Here is a 12,224-nt window from a genome sequence, read left to right as displayed (position 1 = left end):
TCCGCATTCGATCCAAAACAAGACTTCACAACTTGCTTCTCTTCCCCTCCAACTCGCTCACCTTGATCACCACCTTTCCACCGCTCCTCTTATCCGCCTCAGCCAGCAGTTCAAAACCCTTCCCAGCCTCCTCGAGCCCATGCAACACGGTATCCACCACGGGTACGATCCTATGTTTCTCTACAAACCGCACACTCTCCTCGAACTCCCTTGCGCTGCCCATGGTGCTACCCAGCACCTCTACGTTCTTCAACACCTCGCGCATGGTGAAGCTCAACTTGGGAGCAGCGGTCATGCCGAAGATGACCACTTTTCCGCCTGCCTTGAGTCCCGCCTTTTGGGCTTGGACGGCGATTTCCCCGCCCGCGCTGTCCACCACGCAATCCAGGTAAGGGCGGGATGGCGGGAGGAGTTTAGCGATCTTCGAGGGCCACGCTTCGTCCTTGTACTCAGTTCCTGCTTTGGCGCCGAGTTTGACGGCGCGCGAGATTTTTTCGGCTGATCCACCGGTGACGTAGACATTCGCACCGGCTGCGACGGCCATTTGGAGGGCTAGCATCGCCACTCCCCCTCCGACGCCAGTAAGCAGCAGGTTCTGGCCTTTTTGGACTTGAGCCTTGGTGAAGAGGGCGCGGTAGGCGGTGACACATGCGCAGGGGAGGGTAGCCGCCTGTTCAGGGGTGAGGTGCTTGGGTGCCGCGACGATCTGGTCCTTTTCGACGGCGACGTATTCGGCCAAGGTGCCGACGCCGTTGGTGGGACGGGTGGCGCCGAGGATTCCGAATCCGGAGCCGCCGAGACCGTTGCGCCGCTGTTCGGGGGACAGACCGGGGAGCTCCGCTTCCGGTCCGTCTTTGTCTGTAGACCAACCCCGCGTCGGGGTCAGGAGAACGACTTTGTCCGGATGCTCGTTCACCATCGAGAATCCATCGGGGACGACAACGGTGCCCGCACCATCACAGCCCATGGTGGCGTTCTTGTAGACCAGCCCAGGATAAGCACCCACCATCGACCACTCGTCGCGTCGATTGAACCCGGCAGCGAGGATCTTGACGAGCACCTGATCGGAGGTAGGTTTGGGAGTGGGGACGTCCCGCACGACCGCGTTGTTGCGTTGACCCTTCTTAGGCTCTCCCTCGGGTCGCTCGAGTTGAAGCGCTTTCATGTTGACCTTGACGCTTGAAGGGAGGGAGGTGGAGGGGGAGGGGACAGGGTTGGAAGCTTGACCAAGAAGCCCAGTGTCCGGGGTCGAGTTGGTCGTGGTCTTGTCGGAAGAGGTGCCGTCGAGCGCGTCAAAGTATTGTTCGATCGCTTTGCGCACCACGTCGATCACGTCCTTGTCTTCGATTGTGGGAGGGAAGCTGTGTTGAGAGAAGCGAGTGATAGATGATGGTGAGTGAGAAGGAATGATGATGGCGAGAGACGAGGTGAGTAACGGTAGGGACGTGCACGGCGAGCACGGAGAGGAAATTCCGCGCGTAAATCCGCAGCTCCGGCTATCGGCTACCCAAATAGCCTGACGTGCCGATCCTCCCACCACGGCCAAACTCGATCTGAAGGCGAATGATACTTACTCGACGGGTGCGTCTGTGGAACGGATTAAGCAGCGGAGAGGGGAAATGTCGAGGTCAGCGTCCTCGTGACCCGGTCAAACAAGTTGTGCGTCGCTCGTTACTCACTTCTCTTGCCAGCAGCAGCATTCTCCACCGCCTGCCTCAAACTCCTCCTGAGCGTCTTTCCACTCCTCGTCTTGGGCAGCTTCTGCGCCTCAATGAGTCCACTCAACTGCGCGATGGGTCCCATCTCCCTCCTCACGTGATCATTGATACTCTTCAACATCGCCTTGGCTCCATCGCTTTGAACGGAATTATGGCTCTCCCCACCCGTCGCAGCGGCCACTCTCTGATGCGCCACCACAATCGCAAACGGGGATTGACCCTTGAGCTTATCGGGTGCACCAACGACAGCGCACTCGATGACATCCGGATGGCCTGTGACGACCTGTTCGATGAGTCCCGTGCCGAGACGGTGCGCAGAGACGTTGATAATATCGTCAGATCGGGCGAGGATGGAGACGTATCCATCTGGGTCGATGACACCTTGATCGCCCGTTTCGAACCATCCGCCTTTCTTGGCGAAGGTGTTGAAGTAGGAGCTGAAAAACCGGTCAGGATTACGCCAGAGGCCGCCGAGGAAGGACGGTGCGAGAGGGGGGGCGAGGACGAGGTTGCCCATCGAGCCGCGAGGCAGTTCGGTGCCGTTGTCGTCGACGATGCGGACGTCCATTCCTGGCATCGGCAGTCCTGCGCTCCCTGGTCGAGCCGGCAGAGGTGCAAAGGCGGAGGAGAGCATGAGCCCGGTGATGGGAGAGCCCGATTCGGAGGACCAAAAGTTGTCGTTGGTCTGAGCCCCCGGTGCTGCAAGCTCCTGCAGCAAACGCTCGAATCGCGCGACGATCTGCGGTTCCGATCGTTCCCCGGCGAGGAAGAGGGTGCGAAGAGAACGCAGGTCGATACCAGGAGCACGCATCAGCGTCGCATCCGCATCCTGCCCCACGATCGCACGCAGCGCCGTGGGCGCACAGAACATCTGGGTGACGCGATACTGCGAGCAGATCCGCCACCAGATGCCCGCATCCGGCAACACGGGTTTGCCTTCAAACACGATCGACGTTGCTCCGATCAACAGCGGACCGTAGTGGATGTACGAGTGGCCTACCACCCACCCCAGGTCCGAGGCGCAGAACATGACGTCGTTGGGGGTCATACCGAACGTATGCTCGATCGAGTAGCGGAGCGCGACGAGGTGACCACCGGAGAGGCGGCAGACGCCCTTTGGGGCGCCTGTGGTGCCCGAGGTGTAGATGGTGTAGATGGGGTCTTCGGCTGCGACGGGGACGCATTCCCAACAGGGTGATCTGCCGCCCTGCTTTGCGGATGTCAGCTTGCACTCCGCCTCCCAGTCCCATTCGGGCAGGCCAGCGGGACCCTTGCCGCCATCGCGAGCGCACTCCGCGGGAGTGTGACCCTTGATCGTGTGTCGTCGCAAAAACAGCAGGCCCGATTCAGGTTTGTGTTCCGACACCTTCAACGCTTCGTCCACCAGCGGTTTGTAGTCGACCGGCCCCTTGGGCTCCAAACCGCAACTCGCGGCGATGACCATCTTACACCCCGAATCCTGAATCCTCTTGGCAAGCTCCTTGGGAGCAAAGCCGCCAAAGACGACCGAATGGACCGCGCCTATGCGCGCACAGGCGAGCATGGCAATCGACGTCTCGGGCACCATGGGCATGTAGATCACCACCGCATCGCCCTTGCGGACGCCCTTGTGGCGCAGGATGCCGGCGACGACCTGGACTTGCTGCAGCAGCTCATAGTATGTGATGGAGCGAGCCTGTTGCGTTTGGAAGGAGAGCGGTGAGACGTGGTGGAAGGCGACACGGTGGGCGGTGGGTGCGAGGGCGAGGTGCGGCGTGTCCGGAGAGACGGTGACGGGGGTGGCAGATGCATGGGCTGGAGCGTAGACATGTCGATCTACGGCCGAGAAGCAGCTGTTGAGGCTCGCATTTGGGAACCAGGTCTCGCCATTGGGGTCGAGGTACTTGGCGTCTGGGTTGGACGTAGGGCCGTAGGCGACGGTGGGAGGTTTGTGCCAATGAATCGATCGTGCAGCTTTGAGCCAGAACTCGTTCCTGTCTTCGATCGACTGACGGTGCAGCTGGACTTGAGGGTGTGCGGAGGCCATTTTTGCAGCGTCTTTCGATAAGTCAGGGATGGAAAGACGATGAGATGGTGGTCAGTTTGGAAGTACCGGCAGCGAGGATGTTTGCGAAGTGTGGGGAAAGGCGTCCTTGTCCGCTCTTCGGCAATCAATTTGAGCCGTCAGTAGGGAAATGCGGGGAATGCTCAAAAGCCGCACAGGTCCGAAAGCGCTTGGGCCACGCAGAGGTCCGCCTGCTGCACCCTGACTCACTCTGGCTTCGGCTGTCAAAAAACCTTGTCGAACAAAAGTTGGTCACGAGTCTTCTCGAAACCGACATCATCGGCTGTACCACCCAGCTTGATCCGAAGCGTACCAAAACCTTCCTCGTTCGACCGCAGAAGCTCGACATCGCGCTGGAAAGGGCAAGCACCCGCCTTAATGGGCTTGAGCAGCGTCGTTGATAAGATTACCTCGAGGCCATCCATCTAGCTTTCGACCATCGCATCGAGCTGAGTCACCATGCCCGCCAAGATCCCCTTCCTCTCGGCCTCCGAGTCGCTGCAACAGCAAATGGCCGAGTCCAAGTCCTACACACGCATCTCGGCTCAAATCTACGTCTTCCTTCTCATCATTACCATCGGCTTGCTGCGAAAGTACATTTTCCCTTCTTCGGCCTCGAAAGCTGACCGGACCTATGGCGGCGTCTCTGCGTCCACAGCGCCAGGGGCAAAGGATGAGACGCTGGGCGAGGTAGCCGAGATCTACATCTACCCGATCAAATCGTGTGCAGGTGTGTCCGTCAGGGACGCGAGCCTGACGGGGCAGGGATTTGATCTGGATCGGCGGTGGATGGTCGTCCGCACGAGCAAAGATGCGAAGCTAGAAAAGATCAGTCTGCGTGAAGAACCGCGACTCACCCTCATCCAGCCGGTCATCGATTCTCCCTCCAACACGCTCAAGCTTCGTCTCACGGCTATCGCCCACAAGCAAGCAAAGGGCATCGACATGGGTGAGACGGAAACGCCCCTTCGCCCGACCGCAACGGAGCTGTCCACATGGGGCGAAGTGCCAGCGATCTCGATGTATGGCGACTTCGCGGATGGTCGCGTGGCCGCGCTCCCCTCAGGCAGCATGCGCAAGCTTAGCCCGAGCGAGTGGATCAGTGACTTCCTCGGCTATCCGGTGCTGCTGGTTCATTTTGATACCACCTCGTCCACCGCCAGGAACGCCTTTCCGATCTTCAAGCCGCCTTCCGACGCAGGAGCCTGGTCGACAAACGATCGTGAGGAGTTGCATCGCAAGCGCGGGATTGAGTTCCAGGACGAGTACCCGCTGCTCGTCGCTTCGCAGGAGTCGTTGACTTTCGTGCGGGAACAGCTGAGCGTGGCGATGGACTCGGCAGACGGAGGGGACGGGAGAGGTGGGAGGACTATTACGGGGATTGATGCGGACAAGTGGTCAGATCCTGCGACGCTGTCCATGGCGCGATTCAGGCCGAATGTGGTTGTCAAGGGCAATGTGGAGAACCCAATAGGCGCTTTCAGCGAGGACTCTTGGGAGCGACTGTGGGTCCTCCCTGCCGGCTCAGCAGCATCAGACGACGGGGAGGAAGTGACAAAGGCAATGCTGCAGCTGGTCGCACGGTGTCAGCGCTGCCTGCTCACAGCGGTGGACCCAATCACTGCCGAGAAGGACCCAAGTGTCCCGCTCAAGCTGCTCAATCGGAGCAGGATGCGAGTCAAGAAGACGGCGGGGATCGAGGGTGGGAACGGTAGAGCTGGACCTTGCTTCGGCATGTATGCGATACCTCTGCCGCTCAGCAGCGGCGAGAGTGGAGAGTCGTACGGAGAGCTCAAGGTCGGCGATGGGATAAGAGTAAGATGGCGACCTTACGAGTTGGATGACGAGCCTAACCGAAAGTGAAAAGCACGAATTCACAGTCTTCTTTTCAATCACAGCCGATGAAGAGATGCGAAGATACGATTCCATGAGCGTGTGTATGCAGTGAGAGGAATACGAGAGACAAGACGAGGGGTAAAACAACTCCAGCGACAATACGGGCCCGATGCGATCAGTGCGAGCGTTCCAGGTACCTCGTAGCAGCGATATAACCCGACACGGCAATGACCACCATGACCGAGCAGATACTGGCGAACCATCGTAGGTTCTCCACTCCTTGCCCTGGCACGTTGACGTTCATGCCCCACAGACCCGTGATGACGTTCATCGGGACAATGACCGTACCCAGCGCGGTGAGCTTGGACAGAACATCGTTGATCTGGTTGTTGGCGTCGGTCATCTCGATCGAGATCTGCGCGAGGTAGTTCGAGTGCGAGCGCGAGAGAATCTTTTCGTAGTGGTTCAAGTTCTGCGTCATCGTAATCAAATGGTCTTGGATGTCCGAGAGGTAGAGGCCGATGTCGGACTTGGGTGCCACGGACCAGTTTTCGTTGCATCGCTTGGCAAGACCCTTGACGACATCGGCCTTGTTGCCCATCAGACGCAGCAAACCCATCACCTTCTTGCGGCACGTGCCGATGCGCCTAAGCATGTCTGACTGCTCGGCCTCCTTGAGGATCAGTACGAGCTCGTCGATCGAGTCTACTTCGTACTCGATGCTCTGGATGAGCGGGCCAAACGCGTCCGTGATGTCGTCGATGAGCGCGTACGAGATCCAATCCGAGGTGACGTTGATGTAGTCCTTGAGCTGCTTGATACGGCGACGCACGTTTTGCGGGTGAGGAGTGCCGCGGAAGTGGAATGAGAGCGTGCCCTCGCGGAAGACGATGATGTACATGTTGAGCGGCTCGAGGTAGGTGGGGCTGTAGGGATCCTGGTCGAAGGAGCGGAAACAGACGAGGTAGTAGTTGCGGAAGAGCTCGATCTTTTCACGCGTCTCCTCCATGAGAATATCTTCGGTAGTGAGCGGGTGGATGCCGAAAACACGGCTGAGCAGTTTCATCTCCTGATCGGTAGGCGAAAGCACGTCAAGCCACCAGGTGTTGGCTTCGGGGTCGGCGTCCATGCGAATGCCACCACCGGGCAGCGTCTTGGTTCGGCTGGCGCTGAGGCCGCTCATGGCCCTGGCGGCGTCCTCGCCATTTCCTACGGGCGTGTTCGAGCCGGTTGGTGGTGCGGTCATGCCTTCCATGCGTCCAACATTCTGACCGAGCGACGCCATGCGCGCGGTGGCTGCATTAATGGTGGGAGCACGGCTTGCGTTGCGGCTCTGACTGCCCTCGGTGGGGGGCGAGTGGTCGGCATTCTTGTCACGACCGCTGAAGAGTTCCTCAAAAGTTTGACCCTCTGCTGGAAGCTCAGACAGGTTGCGTGCGTGGATGGTCGAGGGCAGGGCGTTCGAGTAGAATGTGAATCGGTAGGGTTTCTCGCCACGGTTGCTGAGTGCACCCGTGCCAGATCGTGCGCGGCTGAGGCCGCTTGCACCAGGGATGGGACTACTTCCTCTCTGAGACTGCGAAGGGTGCATTCTGGATCCGTTGGGGCCATGGTAGGAAGGGAGCGTATCGTTATCCAAGAGCGGGGTGTTGACGTCCATGGAGCTTTTGCCGGGTGTGGATGCCATGTTCGTGCCGGCACCGCCACCAAAGATGTTGTTGGTAGCAGCTGCACCAGCAACGGGCGGCGGTGCGCTTCCGCCGCCTTCAAAGAGGGCTAGCTTGCGCTGATACTTGCTGCTTCCGATGGCACCTGCCGATGTGCTCAGCTTGCGCGGGCGACGGCTGTAGAAGGTGGCGTCATCGCTGTCAGGAGAGGCGCCGTAGGCTCCTGCACCCTTTTGCGCATTGTTACTTCGCTGACGAAGGCCTTGGTTGGGAGAGCCAACTGCGTTCCAGGAGGAAGACATGCCGATGCGGTCGCGCTCCTCGGAAGCGAATTCCTCGAGAGCACCGAGGTCAAAGGTGAACGGGTAGCCCAGTGGTACGTAACCGTTGTCGACATGGCCGGCGTAGGCGTTTCGAACATCGTCATGAAGGCCCTCAGGGTGAGCCTCGTGAGCGCGACCTTCGGGGACGTGTGGGAAGCAGACGTCGTCTTCGACGATGGAATCGTGTCGGAAGCGGCTGGAGGCGGTGGGATCGACTTCGTCCAGGATGTCGCCTGGCGAAGAAGAGTGGGATTGATGGCTGGCGCGGCGGAAGTGGGGTGCATTGCGAGAGACGTGGGAAGCGTCACCATCGATGTCGTCCTGGTCGTCGTGGTCGATGAGTGCGTGTTCGTTTGTCCTGCTCGAGGGGAAGTAGGCATTGGGGCTGCGCATGGGCGTGCGCGAAAGGGCGGAGCGTCCACGAAGGGCAGACGGCGAGTGGACATGGCTGAGCGAGTGAGCCTGGTGACGGTGGTCGATGAAGTGGTGTTGACTGTCCAGGCTGGTGTTGGAACCGTTGCGGTTGTGTTGATAGAAGCGAGCGACGGCGGATGAGGAGGGGGGCGCGGGAGCACGCACAGGGACGGCGGCGGGGCTTCGATTGAGACCTTCGTGGAAGTAGGGTTCGGCCTGGTCGTCCGAGAAGCTGGCTCGAGGAGGGCTAGGGTCCTGAGCGCCGCGAGCTTTGCTCATCTGTCTGGCAGCATCGAGGTCTTGCTGGAGTTGGTGATCACCGGAAGTGTCGCCGCGGGAGCCGTCTCGGGGTGTGCGGTCTCCAGGAGGGGGAGATACGGCTCGACCGCTTGACATGGAGCCGTAGTAGTTCTGTGGCGAAGACATGGTGACAGCGTTGCTCGCGGTTTGAGTCGACTCGATGTCCGTTGCGTGCGCAGACGTCGGCCTGGCTATTGGGTTGAATCGTCTGCAGGCTAGGAAGGAGCGTCACGACAGCAGCGGAACAGCTTGTCCGGTGTTGGATCCTCCTGTGAGCTTTGACGTCGTTGCAAGGTGTGGATGGATGAGCGATGTCAGGTGCGCAAAGGTGATTGCGGAGAGAGGGCAGACGATGCGAATCTTACCGCTGTGTTTGCTGTTTTTTCGCTTTGCAGGGTTCGCGATGCCGGTTGGGTGATTTTGAGGTGCAGAGAGCTGCCGGTGCAAGGCGCATGGGAAATGCACACTCTGCAGCTGATTTGCTTGCTCCTCACTCAGGCGAGGCCCTTCAGAATCCAGCAAAACCCTTTCAGCAGCGCCCGCTCGTGGTGCTGTGTGTGTGTGTGCTGACGCTAATGCTCTGATTTTGGCTCGTTATGTATCGACCATGCATGCTAGCTAGCAGAGGAGGCCACTGCGCTGTCTTTAGAGGAGGGTCTGGTGTTGTGCGAGCCGAGCACCTGAGTCAGGGTGACACACACGTTCTCGAGGCTTGCAACGAGGCTAGCCATCAGATCGGCTTGCCCTCAGATCGGAAAAGGTCAATGGGCCGATCTTGATCCTTTTTTCGATTTGCGATGTGTTAAATCTCTGCTATTCCGGGATTCACAAAAACATTCAAAGCTGTGCGAGATGACGACACGACCTTTTCAACGTCAGCAGAGAAGCTTCGTACGCAGTCTCGCATAGCCGTGTTCGTGTTGCGTTGCGAGCGACGATCTGTTGTGCACACGGCACTGCGCTCGCTTCGACTTGGTCTGCAAAATACCACCACAGCTGTTCGCAACGATCGACGGCAATGCAAGCGCATCTTGCTCGTCGAAGCAGGGCGCCTTGATCGCATCCATCCCTTGATCAGAGCATGATCCAGAAGGCATCTAGCGTGGGTGTAAGAGAAAGACAGGATGCTGTCAAGCGTTGAGCAAAGCCGTCAAAAGCGATATCTCGATCCAACAGTATGAAGCACAACGCGGTCGTTGACCCTTGTTGTTCGAAGGGATGACAAGGTCGTTGGTACCACGGACGGCCAGTCCCTGTTGAGCACCCTATCGAGGTTCCGGGTAAGCAACGAGCGGCCAACGTGGAGAAATGACGTCGTGGTCTGCACGACTGAACCCTTGTTCGGCACCCTCAAAGTAGGAGCCGAATCGACAGTAGTCTAGGCTCGCTCGTTGCAGTTGAAGCGTATCGGAGCAGGGCAACAAGGACTTCCAAATTTAGGACTCTGCAGCTGCACCGAAGGCTCGATGCTGCAGCACCGCTCGTCTTGCAGGGCTTAATGCCGGCATCAGGCCCTCCAAGTCGGGGCCCGTACAACAGGAGACAATGACGGTCAAGGCCGCGACAAGCTTAATTGAAGCACTTTGCTCCGCTCAAGCATGAAAGCCGGACGCCGCCAAGGGGGTAAGATGACAGCGGTGATGGGGCTTGGCTTAGAGCAGAGAGCGTCTTTGAGAAAGGAGAGCGAGTGCATTAGGATGGAAACGTTGAATGCACGTCTACTGCTGCCTGCGTCCAAGCGGTTGTTTGTTCATCTCTACTGTAAGCGTCCAGATGCAGCTAATTCTTAGGCAAATTTAAAAAAGGGCCAAGCCAAGGGCAAAAAGTCTCAGTCGTCATGGCTTTCTTGCCTCTCTGGCGTCAAAGCGAGCCTGTCAAAACGACTTCGCTTGTGCGGGTGTGGATCATGGTCCGCTACCGCATCATACATCATCGTTGCTGCGTTGCTGCCCTGGTGTGACTGACTGGAGTGACGCTTGTTTCAGCCATCCTCCGCCCCCTTTTCGCTCTCCGTCTTTGGGAGCTTGATCGGCCTCTCTACCAGTCTCTCAACTTGACCGCTGCAGTGGTGATTGACAGAAGCTATCGACCTTGCATCACAATCCAACTCCGCTGCATCTCTGCATCTGTGCCTCTCTGCCCTGCTTGGCCGTGAGTCGTGGCCAAGACCGAATCCAGATGCACCCTCAGTCCCGTTCACCCCCTGTTCCTCTGTGCTTCTGCATCCGCTGCAACAGACGCCGCCCCCCGCCGCCGCCGACCAGGTCAACTCATTCGTCATGATCATCCTTTTTAGGCTTTCCTCGCTGCTCACGTCACTGCTCTTTCTGCTGAGAGAGACACTCGCTCAATTCAACGGCCGCTTTCAGTCTCCTCACCGAAGCTGCCCGTCTCTCTGAGTGGTGACTGTAGATCCGCATGGTTTGCCTTTGCGAGCATCGTCATTTTACTCGAGCCTCGCCTATCCCTCCCCCTGCTGCTGAATAAAACTCTCTCTCAATCAGGTCGTCACCATCCCTTTCCTCATCGTCACCACCATCATCCGCACGCTTACCCCACAGTCCACACGCGACAACACAGTCCCTGGATCCCAGCGGATTCCGTACCTACCGTCAACACATCTCACACTTTTTCGACCCACCAATCACACACTAGCCCACAATGGTCTTCCGAGGTCTTTGCGTCGGTCTCGGTAAGTAAACGCCTCATTAATCCGAGCTTTGGCGTCGAAAAGGGTGCAAGGTGTGATGGAATTGCAACCCACCAAACGGCACATGTCGACGCACAGGAGGAGCACAATGAATCTCACCTCGACTTCGAGATAGTGCAAGATGGGAAGTTCTATGGAAACAGGCTGCAGCTTCATGTTTGGCACGAGGCCGCGGACTGGAGGCCCTCCGCAAACCGGAGGATCTCGGCGAAGGGTCGCAGATGGCGCCTGTCAGGTCGCGTGCAGCCAGGGTAGCATTCCGTAGCTGCGACACAATCCCTTTCGACGCCAATGGCTCCTGGCATGATCACTCGGAGAGAGAAGCAACCATACTGACCCTGAATTCACCTCCTCTCTGTTTCCATCCTACTCGTCCCGATGTTTCTCCGACTTGTCCTGCAATCCCAACAGGCGGCTTCTTCTCCTTTGCGGCGGTCGTCCTCTGTGTCTTTGCCAACATTGGTCAGCTCTCGAACAACGTTGTGACTCGCAACATCCGTTACGTCTCGGTGGACACGCGAGGACTGGGTGATGCGCTCTCCCGCGCTGGGCAGAGCAACACCAACATTTTCGCCCAAGACCAGTCTTCCCCCGTGGGCCAGGGCAACGGGATCAAGGATGACTACCAGTGGGGTCTCTACAACTACTGTGCTGGCGAGGTCAACGGGGACTCCCGCTCGTGCTCTCAGCGAAACTTTGGCTTCGAGTTCCTTCCTGCCGATGCGGTTCTCTCCGACACACCTCAGGGTGATCGTCAGACGCTGCAGAACTTTTTGCCCGAATCCACCTTCCGCGACTCGGGCTACCTCGGTCGTTTCTCCAAGGCTGCGATGTACCTCATCTTCATCGGCTCGTGCCTTGCCCTGATCGCTTGGGTTGCAGGATTGCTTTCCCACCGATTCGCCTTCCTCGGTGCCGCCTTCATCGCTTTGCTCTCCGCCCTCGCCCTCGGCGTCGGCGCAGCCCTCTTGACCGCCATCTACGTCAAGACCAAGGCCAGCATCGACAACGCCAACTTCGGTATCACTATTCACTACGGTAACGCCCTCTGGATCACTTGGGCCGCCGTGTTGGCTGTTGCACTCAGCATCGTCCCCTACATCATCTCGTGCTGCACCGGCCGAAGCGACGACTACTAAGCGCGCAAGCGCTCAAGATGCTTTTCTCTCCTTCGAGCCTTTGGACGACGCTTTAATCCCTCCTTTTCGTCTG

The 12,224-nt window shown here is 58.5% G+C and overlaps 4 protein-coding genes across 4 annotated transcripts; 2 read left to right on the top strand and 2 right to left on the bottom strand.

Moving 5' to 3' along the window:
* Positions 1-25: 25 nt before the first annotated feature.
* Positions 26-3,744, bottom strand: PSEUBRA_000379 (AMP-binding enzyme C-terminal domain protein; the record flags this gene model as incomplete). The annotated part of the gene is made up of 3 exons (XM_016435971.1): positions 26-1,361; positions 1,575-1,587; positions 1,680-3,744. The coding sequence occupies 3 exons, from the start codon at positions 3,742-3,744 to the stop codon at positions 26-28; spliced, it is 3,414 nt and encodes a 1,137-aa protein (XP_016294968.1).
* Positions 3,745-4,221: 477 nt separating this feature from the next.
* PSEUBRA_000378 (MOSC, N-terminal beta barrel) lies at positions 4,222-5,625 on the top strand (the record flags this gene model as incomplete). The annotated part of the gene is made up of 1 exon (XM_016435985.1): positions 4,222-5,625. One exon carries the CDS (start codon positions 4,222-4,224, stop codon positions 5,623-5,625), a length of 1,404 nt encoding a protein of 467 aa, XP_016294967.1.
* Positions 5,626-5,773: 148 nt separating this feature from the next.
* On the bottom strand, positions 5,774-8,428 carry PSEUBRA_000377 (Mg2+ transporter protein, CorA-like/Zinc transport protein ZntB; the record flags this gene model as incomplete). Its single annotated transcript, XM_016435967.1, has 1 exon — positions 5,774-8,428. One exon carries the CDS (start codon positions 8,426-8,428, stop codon positions 5,774-5,776), a length of 2,655 nt encoding a protein of 884 aa, XP_016294966.1.
* Positions 8,429-10,963: 2,535 nt separating this feature from the next.
* On the top strand, positions 10,964-12,151 carry PSEUBRA_000376 (Actin cortical patch SUR7/pH-response regulator PalI; the record flags this gene model as incomplete). Its single annotated transcript, XM_016435989.1, has 2 exons — positions 10,964-10,994; positions 11,424-12,151. The coding sequence occupies 2 exons, from the start codon at positions 10,964-10,966 to the stop codon at positions 12,149-12,151; spliced, it is 759 nt and encodes a 252-aa protein (XP_016294965.1).
* Positions 12,152-12,224: the final 73 nt, after the last annotated feature.

The sequence above is a fragment of the Kalmanozyma brasiliensis genome (genome assembly GCF_000497045.1).
Source record: "Kalmanozyma brasiliensis GHG001 unplaced genomic scaffold PSEUBRA_SCAF1, whole genome shotgun sequence".
In the NCBI taxonomy this organism is placed as follows: domain Eukaryota; kingdom Fungi; phylum Basidiomycota; class Ustilaginomycetes; order Ustilaginales; genus Kalmanozyma; species Kalmanozyma brasiliensis.
This window is presented reverse-complemented; position numbering and strand designations above follow the sequence as displayed.